At 44.6% G+C, this 20,785-nt stretch overlaps 1 protein-coding gene across 2 annotated transcripts in view; it reads left to right on the top strand.

Annotated features, from left to right (window-relative positions):
• LOC106594477 (leucine-rich repeat and guanylate kinase domain-containing protein) overlaps nt 1-20,785 on the top strand; it is a 64,574-nt gene that overhangs the window by 32,553 nt on the left and 11,236 nt on the right. The window contains exons 13-18 of one of the 2 annotated variants that reach the window (XM_045722268.1): nt 1,419-1,532; nt 1,611-1,812; nt 9,550-9,681; nt 9,768-9,934; nt 11,770-11,858; nt 12,994-13,113. In XM_045722268.1, coding sequence (XP_045578224.1) covers nt 1,419-1,532; nt 1,611-1,812; nt 9,550-9,681; nt 9,768-9,934; nt 11,770-11,858; nt 12,994-13,113 — 824 coding nt within the window. The remainder of the gene's footprint in view (nt 1-1,418; nt 1,533-1,610; nt 1,813-9,549; nt 9,682-9,767; nt 9,935-11,769; nt 11,859-12,993; nt 13,114-20,785) is intronic. The other variant, XM_045722269.1, reaches the window with a different exon arrangement.

Here is a 20,785-nt window from a genome sequence, read left to right as displayed (position 1 = left end):
CAGAGGAAGGTTCTCAGGTGAAGTGGGGATCCTAACTGCACAATGTAAAGTACAGAGGAAGGTTCTCAGGTGAAGTGGGGATCCTAACTGCACAATGTAAAGTACAGAGGAAGGTTCTCAGGTGAAGTGGGGATCCTAACCATGCACAATGTAAAGTACAGAGGAAGAGTCTCAGGGGAAGTTCTTCAGACAGAAACCCTGATGAAGACTGCTTGCTGCGGAAACCTGGGCAGCTTTTCCTTTTCTTTAGACAGACTCCCTGGATCATTCAGACCAGTTCAGATGGAGACCCTTCCTCCCTTACCACATACATACATCACAGACTCCCTGGATCATTCAGACCACGTCAGACCAGTTCAGATGGAGACAGAAACATACAGTGCATTCGGAAAGTATTCAGACCCCTTCCTTTTCTCCACATTTTGTTACGTTACAGCCTTATTCTTAAATGGATAAAGTAAATCCTCATCAATCTACACACAATGCACTGTACATCACAGACGTGTATGTCCCGCCCCCCCCCACACACACACACACACACACACACACACACTCACAGCTCCATCCTGAAAATGTGCCTCAATCAGTAGGTCCTTGTGCTTGTTTTATTGTTCCAATTAGCCTGTCAACAGAGAAACGATGAGGGTGCTTTGTAATTTGGGCCTGATGGTTTCCAACCCTCTAAAAATAGGGGGTGAAGTTAAGCACGACAAGGGTCAAGCTCCTGAGGCAGTCTCTCAATAGTCAGTAGGGCACAACTTATATCAGAACATCAACTAGAAATGTGATGTCTAGAATGTGGGCATGAGAGCCTTACCAATTCTATGTGTTCCATTTCTATCTGAATATTGGAAAAAAGTGTAGCCCACCTTGAGAGTAGGCTACAGTCCTCAGAGCTGTCCATAGGGTCATAAAGCGTGATGGATCGTAACGCCGAGCATATCGGCCCCAGGTGCAAGTAGACGAGGGGTCAAAGGGAGCGGCTGTGTGAACTACAGGGTAGCAGGGGAAGTGACTGCAGGGTCAGGAGTTCACCTCACAGGTGGGGACATTATAGCTGTGGTTGTTACTCTTCTCTGGACATAGCAGGGGTTGTGAAGGACCCAGTAGGTCCATCGAACTTCCATTTTGGAATATGAATTTGACTCATAAGTTGACTGTCACAACTTACAGCTTTCTGTTAACTTTTGTTTTCTCTCTTTTTGTCCCCCCCTCGGTCTCCCCTTCTCGGTCTCCGTCTGTCTGTCTGTCTCCCCCCTCTCTCGGTCTCCCTCTCTCCGTCTGTCTGTCTCCCCCCTCTCACGGTCTCCCTCTCTCCGTCTGTCTCCCCCCCTCTCACGGTCTCCCTCTCTCTCTGTCTGTCTGTCTCTCTTTGTCTTCTCCCTCTGCTCCTCCATTCTCTGTCCTCTCTCTCTCAGGGTAAATTCCTCCAGACGATGCAGTATGCGGGCCACTGGTATGGTCTGTCTCGTGAGGCCATAGAAGACGTGGCCAGGGAAGGTCTGGCCTGCTGTGTGCACATGGAGCTGGAGGTGGGCATCAACACACACATTCACATAGCCCATCAGCATGACATTGAAAGGCTCATTTTCTCTGTACTGTTCTCCCAGGGCGTGTTCAGTCTGAAGAACAGCCACTTTGAGCCGCGTTACATCCTGATGATCCCCACAGACAAGGAGCAGTACGGCAGGCAGCTGAGGACCAGAGCCCTGTACACCCGGACCCAGATAGATACGGCTGTAGCCCGCGTGGATACATACGCCCTGATCAACAGAGAACGCCCAGGCTTCTTCGACAACGTCATCCCCTGTGGTACGTAGCTGATGATGATGCAGACCAGTATATAGAATATAGATATATAGGTATGCTGTGCCTTCAGAAAGTATTCATACCCCTTGACTTACTCCACATTTTGTTGTTTTACAGCCTGAATTCAAAATGTATTAAATATGTTTTTTTACACACAATACCTGTCATGAGAATTTTGGATCCCAATGATAATAACTAACAATTAATGAGCTTTGACTAATCCCCAAGGTTTGTAAGACACTGTAGTTAATAATAATTAGTCAAAGCTCCTGCAAAAGGTCTGTACAGTTTATTCAGAGAACGTTCTGAAGTAATACAAAGACATCCATTTTATAGTTCACTCCCTACTTACGCACATACATACACACGAACAGTAGGTGAGTTGTATCCCTCCCCGGAGTTCTCACCACTGTTTATCACTACCCAGCGCTGTCCGTTCCATTCCCCTGAGATTAGAGCAACCTTGAAAATGACTCCCTGTCCTATCATAAGTTTCTCAGAGTTCTAGCCAGGTCGGGTCAAACACAGTTGAATTGTTCTCTGTATTTTCTTAGACACACACACCTTTCTATCCCTCACATCTCTACCAAACCTTATTGGACTTACTTACTTTTAGTACTTTAATTATTCATTATACATGCTACATAACCCAATAATCACTAATAGTTATGTTTCAGGGTGGAATTATTTCATCATTACCTTTAAACATATAAATTCCCTTATCAATACCCCTTAATGACAAAGTCAAAACGTGTTTTTAGAAATGTGATTATGAAATATAGAAATATCTAATTTACACAAGTATTCATACTGCTGAGTCAATACATGTTAGAATCAGCTTTGGCAGCAATTACAGCTGTGAGTCTTTCTGGGTAAGTCTCTAAGAGCTTTGCACACCTGGATTGTACAATATTTACACATTATACAATTCTTCAAACTCTGTCAAGTTGGTTTTTGATCATTGCTTGACAGCCATTTTCAAGTCTTGCCATAGATTTTCAAGCCAATTGAGGTGAAACTGTAACTAGGCCACTCAGGTACACACACCCCTTGACCTTTTCCACGTTTTGTTGTTTTACTGCCTGAATTTAAAGTGGATTCAATTCAGATTTTGTGTCACTGGCCTACATACATTATGGGGTATTATGTGTAGAACAGTGACACAAAATCTGAGTAGAATCTATTTTAAATTCAGGCTGTAATACAAGAAATGTGTAAAAAGTCAAGAGGTGTGAATACTTTCTGAAGGCACTGCAGGTATATATAATAGTACTTCAAATGGAAACTGTCTTCCACTTTGTTCCTGTATAACACAGAAACACACACACAGTACCAGTCAAACGTTTGGACACAGCTACTCATTCAAGGGTATTTCTTTATTTTTACTATTTTCTACATTGTAGAATAATAGTGAAGACATCAAAACTATAAAATAATGCTTCAGGTATCATGTACTAACCAAAAAAGTGTTAAATCTAAAATATATTTTCATTTGTTTTAGATTCTTCAAAGCAGACACCCTTTGCCTTGATGACAGCTTTTCACACTCTTGGCATTTTCTCAACCAGCTTCATGAGGAATGTTTTTCCAACAGTCTTGAAGGAGTTCCTACATGTGCTGAGCACTTGTTGGCTGCTTTTCCTTCACTCTGCGGTCCAACTCATCCCAAACCATCTCAACTGGGTGGAGGTTGGGTGATTGTGGAGGCCAGGTCATCTGATGCAGCACTCCATCACTCTCCTTCTTGGTCAAATAGCCCTTACATAGCCTGGAGGTGTGTTTTGGGTCATTATCCTGTTGAAAAACAAATGATAGTCCCACTAAGCGCAAACCAGATGGGATGGTGTATGGCTGCAGAATGCTGTGGTAGACATGCTGGTTAAGTGTGCCTTGAATTCGAAAAAAATCACAGACGGTATCACCAGCAAAACACAATCACATCTCCTCCTCCATCCTTCATGGTGGGAACCACACATGCAGAGATCATCCGTTCACCTACTCTGCGTCTCACAAAGACATGGTGGTTGGAACCAAAAATCTCAAATTTGGACTCATCAGACCAAAGGACAGATTTCCACCGGTCTAATGTCCATTGCTTGTGTTTCTTGGCCCAAGCAAGTCTCTTCTTCTTATTGGTGTCCTTTAGTAGTGGTTTCTTTGCAGCAATTCGACAATGAAGGCCTGATTCACGCAGTCTCCTCTGAACAGTTGATGTTGAGATGTGTCTGTTGCTTGAACTCTGTGAAGCATTTATTTGGGCTGCAATTTCTGAGGCTGGTACTCTTATGAATTTATCCTCTGCAGCAGAGGTAATTCTGGGTCTTCCTTCCCTGTGGCGGTCCTCATGAGAGCCAGTTTCATCATAGCGCTTGATGGTTTTTGCGTCTGCACTTGAAGAAACTTTCACAGTTCTTGAAACTTTCCAGATTGACTGACCTTCATTTCTTAAAGTAATGATGGACTGTCATTTCTCTTTGCTTATTTGAGCTGTTCTTGCCATAATATGGACTTGGTCTTTTACCAAATAGGGCTATCTTCTGTATACCACCCCTACCTTGTCACAACACAACTGATTGGCTCAAATGCATTAAGAAGGAAAGAAATTCCAGAAATTCACTTTTAACAAGGCACACCTGTTAATTGGAATGCATTCCAGGTGACTACCTCATGAAGCTGGTTGAGAGAATGCCAAGAGTGTGCAAAGCTGTCATCAACTGCAAAGGGTGGCTACTTCGAAGAATCTCAAATATAAAATAAAATATTTACATTTACATTTAAGTCATTTAGCAGACGCTCTTATCCAGAGCGACTTACAAATTGGTGCATTCACCTTATGATATCCAGTGGAACAACCACTTTACAATAGTGCATCTAAATCTTTTAAGGGGGGGGGTAGAAGGATTACTTTATCCTATCCTAGGTATTCCTTAAAGAGGTGGGGTTTCAGGTGTCTCCAGAAGGTGGTGATTGACTCTGCTGTCCTGGCGTCGTGAGGGAGCTTGTTTCACCATAGGGGTGCCAGAGCAGCGAACAGTTTTGACTGGGCTGAGCGGGAACTGTGCTTCCGCAGAGATAGGGGGGCCAGCAGGCCAGAGGTGGATGAACGCAGTGCCCTCGTTTGGGTGTAGGGCCTGATCAGAGCCTGAAGGTACGGAGGTGCCGTTCCCCTCACGGCTCCGTAGGCAAGCACCATGGTCTTGTAGCGGATGCGAGCTTCAACTGGAAGCCAGTGGAGAGAGCGGAGGAGCGGGGTGACGTGAGAGAACTTGGGAAGGTTGAACACCAGACGGGCTGCGGCGTTCTGGATGAGTTGTAGGGGTTTAATGGCACAGGCAGGGAGCCCAGCCAACAGCGAGTTGCAGTAATCCAGACGGGAGATGACAAGTGCCTGGATTAGGACCTGCGCCGCTTCCTGTGTGAGGCAGGGTCGTACTCTGCGAATGTTGTAGAGCATGATGTTAGTGGAGAACGACAGGGTGTTGTCCAGGGTCACGCCAAGGTTCTTAGCACTCTGGGAGGAGGACACAATGGAGTTGACAACCGTGATGGCGAGATCATGGAACGGGCAGTCCTTCCCTGAGAGGAAGAGCAGCTCCGTCATGCCGAGGTTCAGCTTGAGGTGGTGATCCGTCATCGACACTGATATGTCTGCCAGACATGCAGAGATGCGATTCGCCACCTGGTTATCAGAAGGGGGAAAGGAGAAGATTAATTGTGTGTCGTCTGCATAGCAATGATAGGAGAGACCATGTGAGGATATGACAGAGCCAAGTGACTTGGTGTATAGCGAGAATAGGAGAGGGCCTAGAACAGAGCCCTGGGGGACACCAGTGGTGAGAGCGCATGGTGCGGAGACAGATTCTCGCCACGCAACCTGGTAGGAGCGACTTGTCAGGTAGGACGCAATCCAAGCGTGGGCCGCGCCGGAGATGCCCAACTCGGAGAGGGTGGAGAGGAGGATCTGATGGTTCACAGTATCAAAGGCAGCAGATAGGTCTAGAAGGATGAGAGCAGAGGAGAGAGAGTTAGCTTTAGCAGTGCGGAGAGCCTCCGTGACACAGAGAAGAGCAGTCTCAGTTGAATGCCCAGTCTTGAAACCTGACTGATTAGGATCAAGAAGGTCATTCTGAGAGAGATAGCAGGAGAGCTGGCCAAGGACGGCACGTTCAAGAGTTTTGGAGAGAAAAGAAAGAAGGGATACTGGTCTGTAGTTGTTGACATCGGAGGGATCGAGTGTAGGTTTTTTCAGAAGGGGTGCAACTCTCGCTCTTTTGAAGACGGAAGGGACGTAGCCAGCGGTCAAGGATGAGTTGATGAGCGAGGTGAGGTAAGGGAGAAGGTCTCCGGAAATGGTCTGGAGAAGAGAGGAGGGGATAGGGTCAAGCGGGCAGGTTGTTGGGCGGCCGGCCGTCACAAGACGCGAGATTTCATCTGGAGAGATTGGGGAGAAAGAGGTCAAAGCACAGGGTAGGGCAGTGTGAGCAGGACCAGCGGTGTCGTTTGACTTAGCAAACGAGGATCGGATGTCGTCGACCTTCTTTTCAAAATGGTTGACGACGTCATCCGCAGAGAAGGAGGAGGGGGGGGGAGGATTCAGGAGGGAGGAGAAGGTGGCAAAGAGCTTCCTAGGGTTAGAGGCAGATGCTTGGAATTTAGAGTGGTAGAAAGTGGCTTTAGCAGCAGAGACAGAAGAGGAAAATGTCGAACGGAGGGAGTGAAAGGATGCCAGGTCCGCAGGGAGGCGAGTTTTCCTGCATTTCCGCTCGGCTGCCCGGAGCCCTGTTCTGTGAGCTCGCAATGAGTCGTCAAGCCACGGAGCAGGGGAGGACCGAGCCGGCCTGGAGGATAGGGGACATAGAGAGTCAAAGGATGCAGAAAGGGAGGAGAGGAGGGTTGAGGAGGCAGAATCAGGAGATAGTTTGGAGAAGGTTTGAGCAGAGGGAAGAGATGATAGGATGGAAGAGGAGAGAGTAGCGGGAGAGAGAGAGCGAAGGTTGCTACGGCGCAATACCATCCGAGTAGGGGCAGAGTGAGAAGTGTTGGATGAGAGCGAGAGGGAAATGGATACAAGGTAGTGGTCGGAGACTTGGAGGGGAGTTGCAATGAGATTAGTGGAAGAACAGCATCTAGTAAAGATGAGGTCAAGCGTATTGCCTGCTTTGTGAGTAGGGGGGAGGTGAGAGGGTGAGGTCAAAAGAGGAGAGGAGTGGAAAGAAGGAGGCAGAGAGGAATGAGTCAAAGGTAGACGTGGGGAGGTTAAAGTCACCCAGAACTGTGAGAGGTGAGCCATCCTCAGGAAAGGAACTTATCAAGGCGTCAAGCTCATTGATGAACTCTCCAAGGGAACCTGGAGGGCTATAAATGATAAGGATGTTAAGCTTGAAAGGGCTGGTAACTGTGACATGGAATTCAAAGGAGGCGATAGACAGATGGGTCAGGGGAGAAAGAGAGAATGTCCACTTGGGAGAGATGAGGATTCCAGTGCCACCACCCCGCTGGCCAGATGCTCTCGGGGTATGCGAGAACACGTGGGCAGACGAGGAGAGAGCAGTAGGAGTAGCAGTGTTATCTGTGGTAATCCATGTTTCCGTCAGCGCCAAGAAGTCGAGGGACTGGAGGGTAGCATAGGCTGAGATGAACTCTGCCTTGTTGGCCGCAGACCGGCAGTTCCAGAGGCTGCCGGAGACCTGGAACCACGTGGGTCGTGCGCGCTGGGACCACCAGGTTAGAGTGGCAGCGGCCACGCGGTGTGAAGCGTTTGTATGGCCTGTGCAGAGGGGAGAGAACAGGGATAGACAGGCACATAGTTGACAGGCTACAGAAGAGGCTACGCTAATGCAAAGGAGATTGGAATGACAAGTGGACTACACGTCTCGAATGTTCAGAAAGTTAAGCTTACGTTGCAAAAATCTTATTGACTAAAATGATTAAAATGATACAGTACTACTGGCTGGTGAAGTAGGCTAGCTAGCAGTGGCTGCGTTGTTGACTTTGTTTGAAAGTGTAGCTGGCTAGGTAACCTCGATAGTTTCAGTACTACACCTTATCATGATACAAAGGCAACTATGTAGCTAGCTAACATAACACTAATCAAGACGTTCCTTTGTAATGTATTTAGTTTCTACAATGCTGCTCGTCGGTAATAGTTGGCTAGGTTTGGAAATGGCGTCGCAGGGGACGAAAATAGCTGGCTAGCTAACCTCGATAATTACTCTAAACTACACAATTATCAAACTATGACAAAGACAACTTATTGACTAAAATGACTAAAATGATACAGTACTGCTGGCTGGTGAAGTAGGCTAGCTAGCAGTGGCTGCGTTGTTGACTTTGTTTGAAAGTGTAGCTGGCTAGGTAACCTCGATAGTTTCAGTGCTACACCTTATCATGATACAAAGGCAACTATGTAGCTAGCTAACACTAGCTAACCTGGCTAGCTAACACTAGCTAACCTGGCTAGCTAACCTGGCTAGCTAACCTCGATAATTACTCTAAACTACACAATTATATTAGATACAAAGACAGCAAAGACAACTATGTAGCTAGCTAACACTACACTAATCAAATCGTTCCGTTGTAATGTATTAGTTTCTATTAGTTTCTACAGTGCTGCTAGTCGGTAGAAGTTGGCTAGCTAGCAGTGTTGACTAAGTAGGAGAACGGTGGCGCGGTGCGGTGGACAAAAATAGCTGGCTAGCTAACCTCGATAATTACACTAAACTACACAATTATCTTTGATACAAAGACAGCTAAGTAGCTAGCAAAAAAATTGCTCAGATCAAACAAATTAAACCGTTGTAATGTAATGAGATGTAATATTACCTGCGGAGCGAAGTGCAGCACGACTACTCGCTCTATTTTTATTTGTTTAACACTTTTTTGGTTACTACATGATTCCATATGTGTTATTATATTATGTGTTATGATGTCTTCAATAGTATTCAACAATGTAGAAAATAGTAAAAAATAAAGAAAAACCCTGGAATGAGTAGGTGTGTCCAAACTTTTGACTGGTACTGTAGATGCATACCCATGTTGTCTATCATGGTTTTAATGGTTCTTGTGATGGTTTTCACTCCATGCACCAACTAAAGCTTTCAGAGTTGACCTGCATCCTACCATATAAAGAAACAAAAAATGTCAGGCCACAACCAAAGGTGCGTTCCTATTGAAACTACCAATGTCCAGTGAAAATCTTACTGTTAAAAGTTCATGTTCTCTTACCCAAATAATGTTGTTGGCGTGTCCTTTATTATTATTTGTGTCCAAAGCATTAATTAGAGAGAAAAATAACCCACCTCATACTTGTATCTCAAACAGAACATTTAAAAAATGCTTGCTATTTACTTACCGGCTAATATAGCCAATCAGTGGCCTACTCGCGTGAATATTTTTAATGACCGGTATACGCCCACACCATTCCAAACCAGAAAAGCTGCTTTTAACATACTTAATTACCATATTTTGGAAGGAAAACTATTTCAATCGTATTGTAATAAATGATAGGTCACATTTCTGAGATATCTGGAAACGCTGGACAGTCACTTTAAGAGATTTATCTAAAGAATCTTATGTCTGGCGAGGGACGTGTGTGTGTGTGTGTGTGTGTGTGTGTGTGTGTGTGTGTGTGTGTGTGTGTGTGTGTGTGTGTGTGTGTGTGTGTGTGTGTGTGGACACGACAGGGATGCGAAGAAAGATACGCAGACTTGCTGTACTAATGTATGGAGATTATTTTAATAGTGTGTGTGTGTTCAGATGAGCCAGTGGAGGCATACAGAACCCTGAGGCAGGTGGTGAAGGACTATCTGGGAGTGGAGGAGCAGGGAGGAGAGGACCAGAGCACCACAGACAACCCAGACAACACCTCCACAGGTGGGTGGGTGGGTGTGTGTTTGTGTGCATTACAGCACATATATGTGCGACCGAGTGTGTCATTAACGTGTCAGCATCTGTGACAGAGTTGAAGAGGGACTCCTTAGTGGACGAGGCGCCCCCAGCCCCCTCCACCAGGCCAGAGACAGTCTTTAAGTCCCGCTCCGCTCCAGACATGGACCCCTCGGACCACAACTGTAGGAAGTACTACAACAAGGTCCAGGCCCAGCTCACCCCACAGAAGACTTCAGCAGTGAGTCACAACACACACACACACACACACACACACACACACACACACACACACACACACACACACACACACACACACACACACACACACACACACACACACACACACACACACGTCAGTAGTCACCAACCCTGCACCTGGTCAACTATGGTATTCAGGCTTTTGTTTCAGCCCAGCGCTAATTTGTGTGATTTAACCAATCAAGGTCTTGGTGAGCAGTTGATTAGTTGTTTAAATACTGTATCTCTCTCTCTGGGCCGTAGGAGCTGGCCTCCATCCACAGAGACAGCATCATGTTTAAATACTGTATCTCTCTCTCTGGGCCGTAGAAGCTGGCCTCCATCCACAGACACAGCATCATGTTTAAATACTGTATCTCTCTCTCTGGGCCATAGGAGCTGGCCTCCATCCACAGACAGCATCATGTTTAAATACTGTATCTCTCTCTCTGGGCCATAGGAGCTGGCCTCCATCCACAGACAGCATCATGTTTAAATACTGTATCTATCTCTCTGGGCCATAGGAGCTGGCCTCCATCCACAGACACAGCGTCATGTTTAAATACTGTATCTCTCTCTCTGGGCCATAGGAGCTGGCCTCCATCCACAGACACAGCATCATGTTTAAATACTGTATCTCTCTCTCTGGGCCATAGGAGCTGGCCTCCATCCACAGACAGCATCATGTTTAAATACTGTATCTCTCTCTCTGGGCCGTAGGAGCTGGCCTCCATCCACAGACACAGCATCATGTTTAAATACTGTATCTCTCTCTCTGGGCCGTAGGAGCTGGCCTCCATCCACAGACAGCATCATGTTTAAATACTGTATCTCTCTCTCTGGGCCATAGGAGCTGGCCTCCATCCACAGACACAGCATCATGTTTAAATACTGTATCTCTCTCTCTGGGTCGTAGGAGCTGGACTCCATCCACAGACACAGCGTCATGTTTAAATACTGTATCTTTCTCTCTGGGCCGTAGGAGCTGGCCTCCATCCACAGACAGCATCATGTTTAAATACTGTATCTCTCTCTCTGCGCCGTAGGAGCTGGCCTCCATCCACAGACACAGCGTCATGTTTAAATACTTTATCTCTCTCTCTGGGCCGTAGGAGCTGGCCTCCATCCACAGATACAGCATCATGTTTAAATACTGTATCTCTCTCTCTCTGGGCCGTAGGAGCTGGCCTCCATCCACAGACACAGCGTCATGTTTAAATACTGTATCTCTCTTTCTGCGCCGTAGGAGCTGGCCTCCATCCGCAGACACAGCATCATGTTTAAATACTGTATCTCTCTCTCTGGGCCGTAGGAGCTGGCCTCCATCCACAGATACAGCATCATGTTTAAATACTGTATCTCTCTCTCTGGGCCATAGGAGCTGGCCTCCATCCACAGATACAGTGTCATGTTTAAATACTGTATCTCTCTCTCTGGGCCATAGGAGCTGGCCTCCATCCACAGACAGCATCATGTTTAAATACTGTATCTCTCTCTCTGGGCCGTAGGAGCTGGCCTCCATCCACAGATACAGCGTCATGTTTAAATACTGTATCTCTCTCTCTGGGCCGTAGGAGCTGGCCTCCATCCACAGACACAGCATCATGTTTAAATACTGTATCTCTCTCTCTGGGCCGTAGGAGCTGGCCTCCATCCACAGATACAGCGTCATGTTTAAATACTTTATCTCTCTCTCTGGGCCGTAGGAGCTGGCCTCCATCCACAGATACAGCATCATGTTTAAATACTGTATCTCTCTCTGGGCCGTAGGAGCTGGCCTCCATCCACAGACACAGCATCATGTTTAAATACTGTATCTCTCTCTCTGGGCCGTAGGAGCTGGCCTCCATCCACAGACGGCAGCAGCTGGTCAGAGAGGCTCTGATGGGGAAGAGTCCCAGAGCCTACACCCAGCTCTTCAAGAGGTACACTATACCCTACCACTCAGACTTGATTGGAGTGTTCACTTCAAATCAACAGCTATTCTAGGCATCAACAGCCTCTCCTGTTGTCCTGATTGGCCACATTTGACCCTGATGTTGAAGTGGCAGGTTACAAGGTCATGTGGTAGAATGGTGTTGTATTGCATGCCAACAGCAGAGGGAGCTAGAGAGGTCATGGGGAAAAGTGTGTGTGTGTGTGTGTGTGTGTGTGTGTGTGTGTGTGTGTGTGTGTGTGTGTGTGTGTGTGTGTGCGCGCGCATGTATGGCCTCTCAGTTAGGACCCTAGCTTCTTCAAAGACTGATCCAGTAAGTCATTGTACAGCTCTGTTCACCAAATACCAATGCTGTAGATTTAGCCAATCAGCCATCTCCTCTCATGTTCCGACCCAGAGCTATTCTCTCTCTGGTGGACCTGCTCTCCAATGGACCGGAACTCATATGGCTCGGTAATCAGCTCTAACCACCCACAAGGGTGGGGGGTGTGTGTGTGAGGGTAGATGCGTGGGGGTGTGTGTGTGTGTGTGTTAGGAGTCCAGTGTGTGTGGTGGAGTAAAGTTCACCCCGCTGCCATTCACACTCAAGCTGACAGGACATATACTCTAAGTCAAGTTCTGCATAATGTCTCATGTTTTACTGAGACTGTGTTTTCTGATGCATGTTGGGTAGGATGGTCACCTTCAGAACAGAACAAACTGTGTGTTTTTATATTTTATGTGTGAGAAACGCATACAAACATCTCTTGAGATTTAAGGTAGTCAGCGATGCACGGTGTAAACAGCAATATTAGGCCGACTTCTGCAACAACTAAGAGTATGAATCACAAGGCCCCATAGCTATCATGTTGCGTGAAGTGCATCTGTGCACATGAACAGATGTTTATTGTGAGTGCTACGTCTTGCATCGCGCTCCGCTGCAATATCCTGCTGCTCCTGGCAACCTCATCACTGAGTCTCAGTTTAAAGTGATAGATTTCATATCAGGTGTTGTTTAGGTATAACGAACCTCTGCATATCACCAATGTGTTGCAGCTACAATCTCTTACCAAGCTAGTGACACTGTCATGTTGACGCTATCATGTTATGACATGTTATGTGTAAGATTTATGTGTGTCTCCCAGGTGTGTTCACACAGCTCCATCATCATTGGCCTCTCAGACGCAGCGGGACCCCGCCCTCTCATCCCCCATGATGCCTAGAGCCAGCCATGATGGACAACACAACCACTCAGAGAATAACAGGTCTGTACCCAACACACACACACACACACACACACATACACACTATTATAGTCTCAACTTGTATAGTCTCAACTATATCCACTGCTGTTGTATTTATATAGTATAGTCCTCTAGGGGACTGTCCAGTATCCACTGTAATGCTGATCTTTATTATTTTCTAATAGACTGAAACGTACCAACCTGCACAGTTCCAATCTATCTTATTATGATTGATCAAGAGCAGTGCACACACTTGTGTTAGTATTCACTGGCTGAACGTATGTACTAGTATTCACTGGCTGACCTTATGTGTTAATATTCACTGGCTGACCTTATGTATTAGTATTCACTGGCTGACCTTATGTAGTAGTATTCACTGGCTGACCTTATGTGTTAATATTCACTGGCTGACCTTATGTGTTAATATTCACTGGCTGACCTTATGTATTAGTATTCACTGGCTGACCTTATGTAGTAGTATTCACTGGCTGACCTTATGTGTTAATATTCACTGGCTGACCTTATGTATTAGTATTCACTGGCTGACCTTATGTAGTAGTATTCACTGGCTGACCTTATGTAGTAGTATTCACTGGCTGACCTTATGTGTTAGTATTCACTGGCTGACCTTATGTGTTAGTATTCACTGGCTGACCTTATGTGTTAGTATTCACTGGCTGACCTTATGTGTTAGTATTCACTGGCTGACCTTATGTATTAGTATTCACTGGCTGACCTTATGTAGTAGTATTCACTGGCTGACCTTATGTAGTAGTATTCACTGGCTGACCTTATGTAGTAGTATTCACTGGCTGACCTTATGTAGTAGTATTCACTGGCTGACCTTATGTGTTAGTATTCCCTGGCTGACCTTATGTGTTAGTATTCCCTGGCTGACCTTATGTGTTAGTATTCACTGGCTGACCTTATGTATTAGTATTCACTGGCTGACCTTATGTGTTAGTATTCACTGGCTGACCTTATGTGTTAGTTTTCACTGGCTGACCTTATGTGTTAGTATTCACTGGCTGACCTTATGTATTAGTATTCACTGGCTGACCTTATGTATTAGTATTCACTGGCTGACCTTATGTATTAGTATTCACTGGCTGACCTTATGTATTAGTATTCACTGGCTGACCTTATGTATTAGTATTCACTGGCTGACCTTATGTATTAGTATTCACTGGCTGACCTTATGTATTAGTATTCACTGGCTGACCTTATGTATTAGTATTCACTGGCTGACCTTATGTATTAGTATTCACTGGCTGACCTTATGTATTAGTATTCACTGGCTGACCTTATGTGTTAGTATTCACTGGCTGACCTTATGTGTTAGTATTCACTGGCTGACCTTATGTATTAGTATTCACTGGCTGACCTTATGTATTAGTATTCACTGGCTGACCTTATGTAGTAGTATTCACTGGCTGACCTTATGTAGTAGTATTCACTGGCTGACCTTATGTATTAGTATTAACTGGCTGACCTTATGTATTAGTATTCACTGGCTGACCTTATGTAGTAGTATTCACTGGCTGACCTTATGTAGTAGTATTCACTGGCTGACCTTATGTAGTAGTATTCACTGGCTGACCTTATGTGTTAGTATTCACTGGCTGACCTTATGTATTAGTATTCACTGGCTGACCTTGTGTAGTAGTATTCACTGGCTGACCTTATGTAGTAGTATTCACTGGCTGACCTTATGTAGTAGTATTCACTGGCTGACCTTATGTGTTAGTATTCACTGGCTGAACTTATGTGTTAGTATTAACTGGCTGACCTTATGTATTAGTATTCACTGGCTGACCTTATGTACTAGTATTCACTGGCTGACCTTATGTGTTAGTATTCACTGGCTGACCTTATGTGTTAGTATTCACTGGCTGACCTTATGTGTTAATATTCACTGGCTGACCTTATGTGTTAATATTCACTGGCTGACCTTATGTGTTAGTATTCCCTGGCTGACCTTATGTGTTAGTATTCACTGGCTGACCTTATGTAGTAGTATTCACTGGCTGACCTTATGTAGTAGTATTCACTGGCTGACCTTATGTAGTAGTATTCACTGGCTGACCTTATGTAGTAGTATTCACTGGCTGACCTTATGTAGTAGTTTTTACTGGCTGAACTTATGTACTAGTATTCACTGGCTGACCTTATGTAGTAGTTTTTACTGGCTGACCTTATGTACTAGTATTCACTGGCTGACCTTATGTATTAGTATTCGCTGGCTGACCTTATCTATTAGTATTCGCTGGCTGACCTTATCTATTAGTATTCGCTGGCTGAACTTATCTGTTAGTATTCGCTGGCTGATCTTATGTGTTAGTATTCGCTGGCTGACCTTATGTAGTAGTATTCGCTGGCTGACCTTATATAGTAGTATTCACTGGCTGACCTTATGTAGTAGTATTCACTGGCTGACTTTATGTACTAGTATTTACTGGCTGACCTGATGTAGTAGTATTCACTGGCTGACCTTATGTAGTAGTATTCACTGGCAGACCTTATGTAGTAGTATTCACTGGCTGACCTTATGTAGTAGTTTTTACTGGCTGAACTTATGTAGTAGTATTCACTGGCTGACCTTATGTGTTCAAGAGCTTCTTCTTTACCGAGTTCTCGGGTAACAACTCCACACCATCTGGGGGCAAGTCTCTGTACACCTAAACATTGATGGATATCTGTCCCTGCTAATGCCTCCTCCCTGTGTACACTGGAATAACCATTAAAACCTCTTACATCTAGATGTTCCGCTGGCGGAACGCCTCACCAATATCCAATGGTAGAGCGTGGCGCGAATTACAAATACCTCAAAAATGCAAAAACTTCAATTTTTCAAACGTATTACTATTTTACACCATTTTAAAGACAAGACTCTCCTTTATCTAACCACACTGTCCGATTTCAAAAAGGCTTTACAACGAAAGCAAAACATTAGATTGTGTCAGGAGAGTACCCAGCCAGAAATAATCACACACCCATTTTTCAAGCTAGCATATAATGTCACAAAAACCAAAACCACAGCTAAATGCAGCACTAATCTTTGATGATCTTCATCAGATGACACTCCTAGGACATTATGTTATACAATACATGCATGTTTTGTTCAATCAAGTTCATATTTATATAAAAAAACTGCTTTTTACATTAGCATGTGACGTTCAGAACTAGCATACCCACCGAAACTTCCGGTGAATTTACAAAATTACTCACGATAAACGTTCACAAAAAACATAACAATTATTTTAAGAATTATAGATACAGAACTCCTTTATGCAATCGCGGTGTCCGATTTTAAAATAGCTTTTCGGTGAAAGCACATTTTGCAATATTCTGAGTAGATAGCCCGGCCATCATGGCTAGCTATTTTGACACCCACAAGTTTGGCACTCACCAAACTCAGATTTACTATAAGAAAAATTGGATTACCTTTGCTGTTCTTCGTCAGAATGCACTCCCAGGACTTCTACTTCAACACCCAATGTTGTTTTGGTTCCAAATAATCCATAGTTATATACAAATAGCTGTGTTTTGTTCTTGCGTTCAAGACACTATCCGAAGGGTGACGCGCCGGCGCGTATCGTGACAAAAAAATTCTAAATATTCTATTACCATACTTCGAAGCATGTCAAACGCTGTTTAAAATAAATTGTTATGCGATTTTTCTCGTAAAATAGCGATATTCTAGTTTCTGGGCAGGAGTAATAACCAGATTAAATCGGGTACGTTTTTTATCTTCCGAATAAACTCTTAAAAAAGTAATCTTTTACATCGATAGCCGTCATCTTAATCATCTTATTTTCTGTCTCATAATGAAAGTTGTAAATTCTTGGTTATCTTCACGAACCCTGGCTAACAAGTTGAATCAGCAATACAAAATTGGGTTTAATTATTTATTTACTAAATACCTAAACTAATCACGCAGAATTACAAATACACAGAATACAAATGATGTCATACAGAAAACGTCCCGGTGGACGGAACCTGGTTACACAAAGGAAAGGGGGTTGGGCTTCAATGAAAGAGCGGGAAGACTTAGGAACGAAGAAACAGCAGCTATGCTATCGTAAATACATTATCTTATGCATTCTAAATCAAATCAAATTTTTTTTTAAATTTTTTTTTTTATATAGCCCTTCGTACATCAGCTGATATTCTCAAAGTGCTGTACAGAAACCCAGCCTAAAACCCCAAACAGCAAGCAAAGCATGTGAAAGAAGCACGGTGGCTAGGAAAAACTCCCTAGGAAAAACTCCCTAGAAAGGCCAAAAACCTAGGAAGAAACCTAGAGAGGAACCAGGCTATGAGGGGTGGCCAGTCCTCTTCTGGCTGTGCAGGGTGGATATTATAACAGAACATGGTCAAAATGTTAAAATGTTAAAATGTTCATAAATGACCAGCATGGTCAAATAATAATAATCATAGTAGTTGTCGAGGGTGCAACAAGCACGTCCGGTGAACAGGTCAGGGTTCCATAGCCGCAGGCAGAACAGTTGAAACTGGAGCAGCAGCACGGCCAGGTGGACTGGGGACAGCAAGGAGTCATCATACCAGGTAGTCCTGAGGCATGGTCCTAGGGCTCAGGTCCTCCGAGAGAAAGACAGAAAGAGAGAAAGAGAGAATTAGAGAGAGCATATTTAAATACACACAGGACACCGGATAAGACAAGAGAAATACTCCAGATGTAACAGACTGACCCTAGCCCCCGACACATAAACTACTGCAGCATAAATACTGGAGGCTGAGACAGGAGGGATCAGAAGACACTGTGGCCCCATCCGATGATACCCCGGACAGGGCCAAACAGGCAGGATATAACCCCACCCACTTTGCCAAAGCACAGCCCCCACACCACTAGAGGGATGTCTCCAACCACCAACTTACCGTCCTAAGACAAGGCCGAGTATAGCCCACAACGATCTCCGCCATGGCACAACCCAAGGGGGGGGCGCCAACCCAGACAGGAAGACCACGTCAGTGACTCAACCCACTCAAGTGACGCACCCCTCCCATGGACGGCCTGGAAGAACACCAGTAGGCCAGTGACTCAGCCTCTGTAAAAGGGTTAGAGGCAGAGAATCCCAGTGGAAAGAGGGGAACCGGCAAGGCAGAGACAGCAAGGGCGGTTCATTGCTCCAGCCTTTCCGTTCACCTTCACACTCCTGGGCCAGACTATACTTAATCATAGGACCTACTGAAGAGATAAGTCTTCAGTAAAGACTTAAAGGTTGAGACTGAGTCTGCGTCTCTCACATTGGTAGGCAGACCATTCCATAAAAATGGAGCTCTATAGGAGAAAGCCCTACCTCCAGCCGTTTGCTTAGAAATTCTAGGGACAATTAGGAGGCCTGCGTCTTGTGACCGTAGCGTACGTGTAGGTATGTACGGCAGGACCAAATCGGAAAGATAGGTAGGAGCAAGCCCATGTAATGCTTTGTAGGTTAGCAGTAAAACCTTGAAATCAGCCCTTGCCTTAACAGGAAGCCAGTGTAGGGAGGCTAACACTGGAGTAATATGATCAAATTTTTTGGTTCTAGTCAGGATTCTAGCAGCCGTATTTAGCACTAACTGAAGTTTATTTAGTGCTTTATCCGGGTAGCCGGAAAGTAGAGCATTGCAGTAGTCCAGCCTAGAAGTAACAAAAGCATGGATTAATTTTTCTGCGTCATTTTTGGACAGAAAATTTCTGATTTTTGCAATGTTACGTAGATGGAAAAAAGCTGTCCTTGAAACAGTCTTGATATGTTCTTCAAAAGAGAGATCAGGGTCCAGAGTAACGCCGAGGTCCTTCACAGTTTTATTTGAGACGACTGTACAACCATCCAGATTAATTGTCAGATTCAACAGAAGATCTCTTTGTTTCTTGGGACCTAGAACAAGCATCTCTGTTTTGTCCGAGTTTAAAAGTAGAAAGTTTGCAGCCATCCACTTCTTTATGTCTGAAACACAGGCTTCTAGCGAGGGCAATTTTGGGGCTTCACCATGTTTCATTGAAATGTACAGCTGTGTGTCGTCCGCATAGCAGTGAAATTTAACATTATGTTTTCGAATGACATCCCCAAGAGGTAAAATATATAGTGAAAACAATAGTGGTCCTAAAACGGAACCTTGAGGAACACCGAAATTTACAATTGATTTGTCAGAGGACAAACCATTCACAGAGACAAACTGATATCTTTCCGACAGATAAGATCTAAACCAGGCCAGAACTTGTCCATGTAGACCAATTTGGGTTTCCAATCTCTCCAAAAGAATGTGGTGATCGATGGTATCAAAAGCGGCACTAAGATCTAGGAGCACGAGGACAGATGCAGAGCCTCGGTCTGACGTCATTAAAAGGTCATTTACCACCTTCACAAGTGCAGTCTCAGTGCTATGATGGGGTCTAAAACCAGACTGAAGCGTTTCGTATACATTGTTTGTCTTCAGGAAGGCAGTCAGTTGCTGTGCAACAGCTTTTTCTAAAATTTTGGAGAGGAATGGAAGATTCGATATAGGCCGATAGTTTTTTATAATTTCTGGATCAAGATTCGGCTTTTTCAAGAGAGGCTTTATTACTGCCACTTTTAGTGAGCTTGGTACACATCCGGTGGATAGAGAGCCGTTTATTATGTTCAACATAGGAGGGCCAAGCACAGGAAGCAGCTCTTTCAGTAGTTTAGTTGGAATAGGGTCCAGTATGCAGCTTGAGGGTTTGGAGGCCATGATTATTTTCATCATTGCGTCAAGAGATATAGTACTAAAACACTTTAGTATCTCCCTTGATCCTAGGTCCTGGCAGAGTTGTGCAGACTCAGGACAATGGAGCTTTGGAGGAATACCCAGATTTAAAGAGGAGTCTGTAATTTGCTTTCTAATGATCATGATCTTTTCCTCAAAGAAGTTCATAAATTTATTACTGCTGAAGTGAAAGCCATCCTCCATTTGCGAAGGCTGCTTTTTAGTTAGCTTTGCGACAGTATCAAAAAGAAATTTCGGATTGTTCTTATTTTCCTCAATTAAGTTGGAAAAATAGGATGATCGAGCAGCAGTAAGGGCTCTTCGATACTGCACGGTACTGTCTTTCCAAGCTAGTCGGAAGACTTCCAGTTTGGTGTGGCGCCATTTCCGTTCCAATTTTCTGGAAGCTTGCTTCAGAGCTCGTGTATTTTCTGTATACCAGGGAGCTAGTTTCTTATGACAGATGTTTTTAGTTTTTAGGGGTGCAACTGCATCTAGGGTATTGCGCAAGGTTAAATTGAGTTCCTCGGTTAGGTGGTTAACTTATTTTTGTCCTCTGACGTCCTTGGGTAGGCAGAGGCAGTCTGGAAGGGCATCAAGGAATCTTTGGGTTGTCTGAGAATTTATAGCACGACTTTTAATGCTCCTTGGTTGGGGTCTGAGCAGATTATTTGTTGCAATTGCGAACGTAATAATATGGTGGTCCGATAGTCCAGGATAATGAGGAAAAACATTTAGATCCACAACATTTATTCCATGGGACAAAACTAGGTCCAGAGTATGACTGTGGCAGTGAGTAGGTCCAGAGACATGTTGGACAAAACCCACTGAGTCGATGATGGCTCCGAAAGCCTTTTGGAGTGGGTCTGTGGACTTTTCCATGTGAATGTTAAAGTCACCAAAAATTAGAATATTATCTGCTATGACTACAAGATCCGATAGGAATTCAGGGAACTCA

Source organism: Salmo salar, chromosome ssa07 (assembly GCF_905237065.1).
Source record: "Salmo salar chromosome ssa07, Ssal_v3.1, whole genome shotgun sequence".
Lineage (NCBI taxonomy): Eukaryota > Metazoa > Chordata > Actinopteri > Salmoniformes > Salmonidae > Salmo > Salmo salar.
The sequence above is the reverse complement of the archived record's forward strand: the minus strand, read 5'-3'. Positions and strand labels throughout refer to the sequence as shown.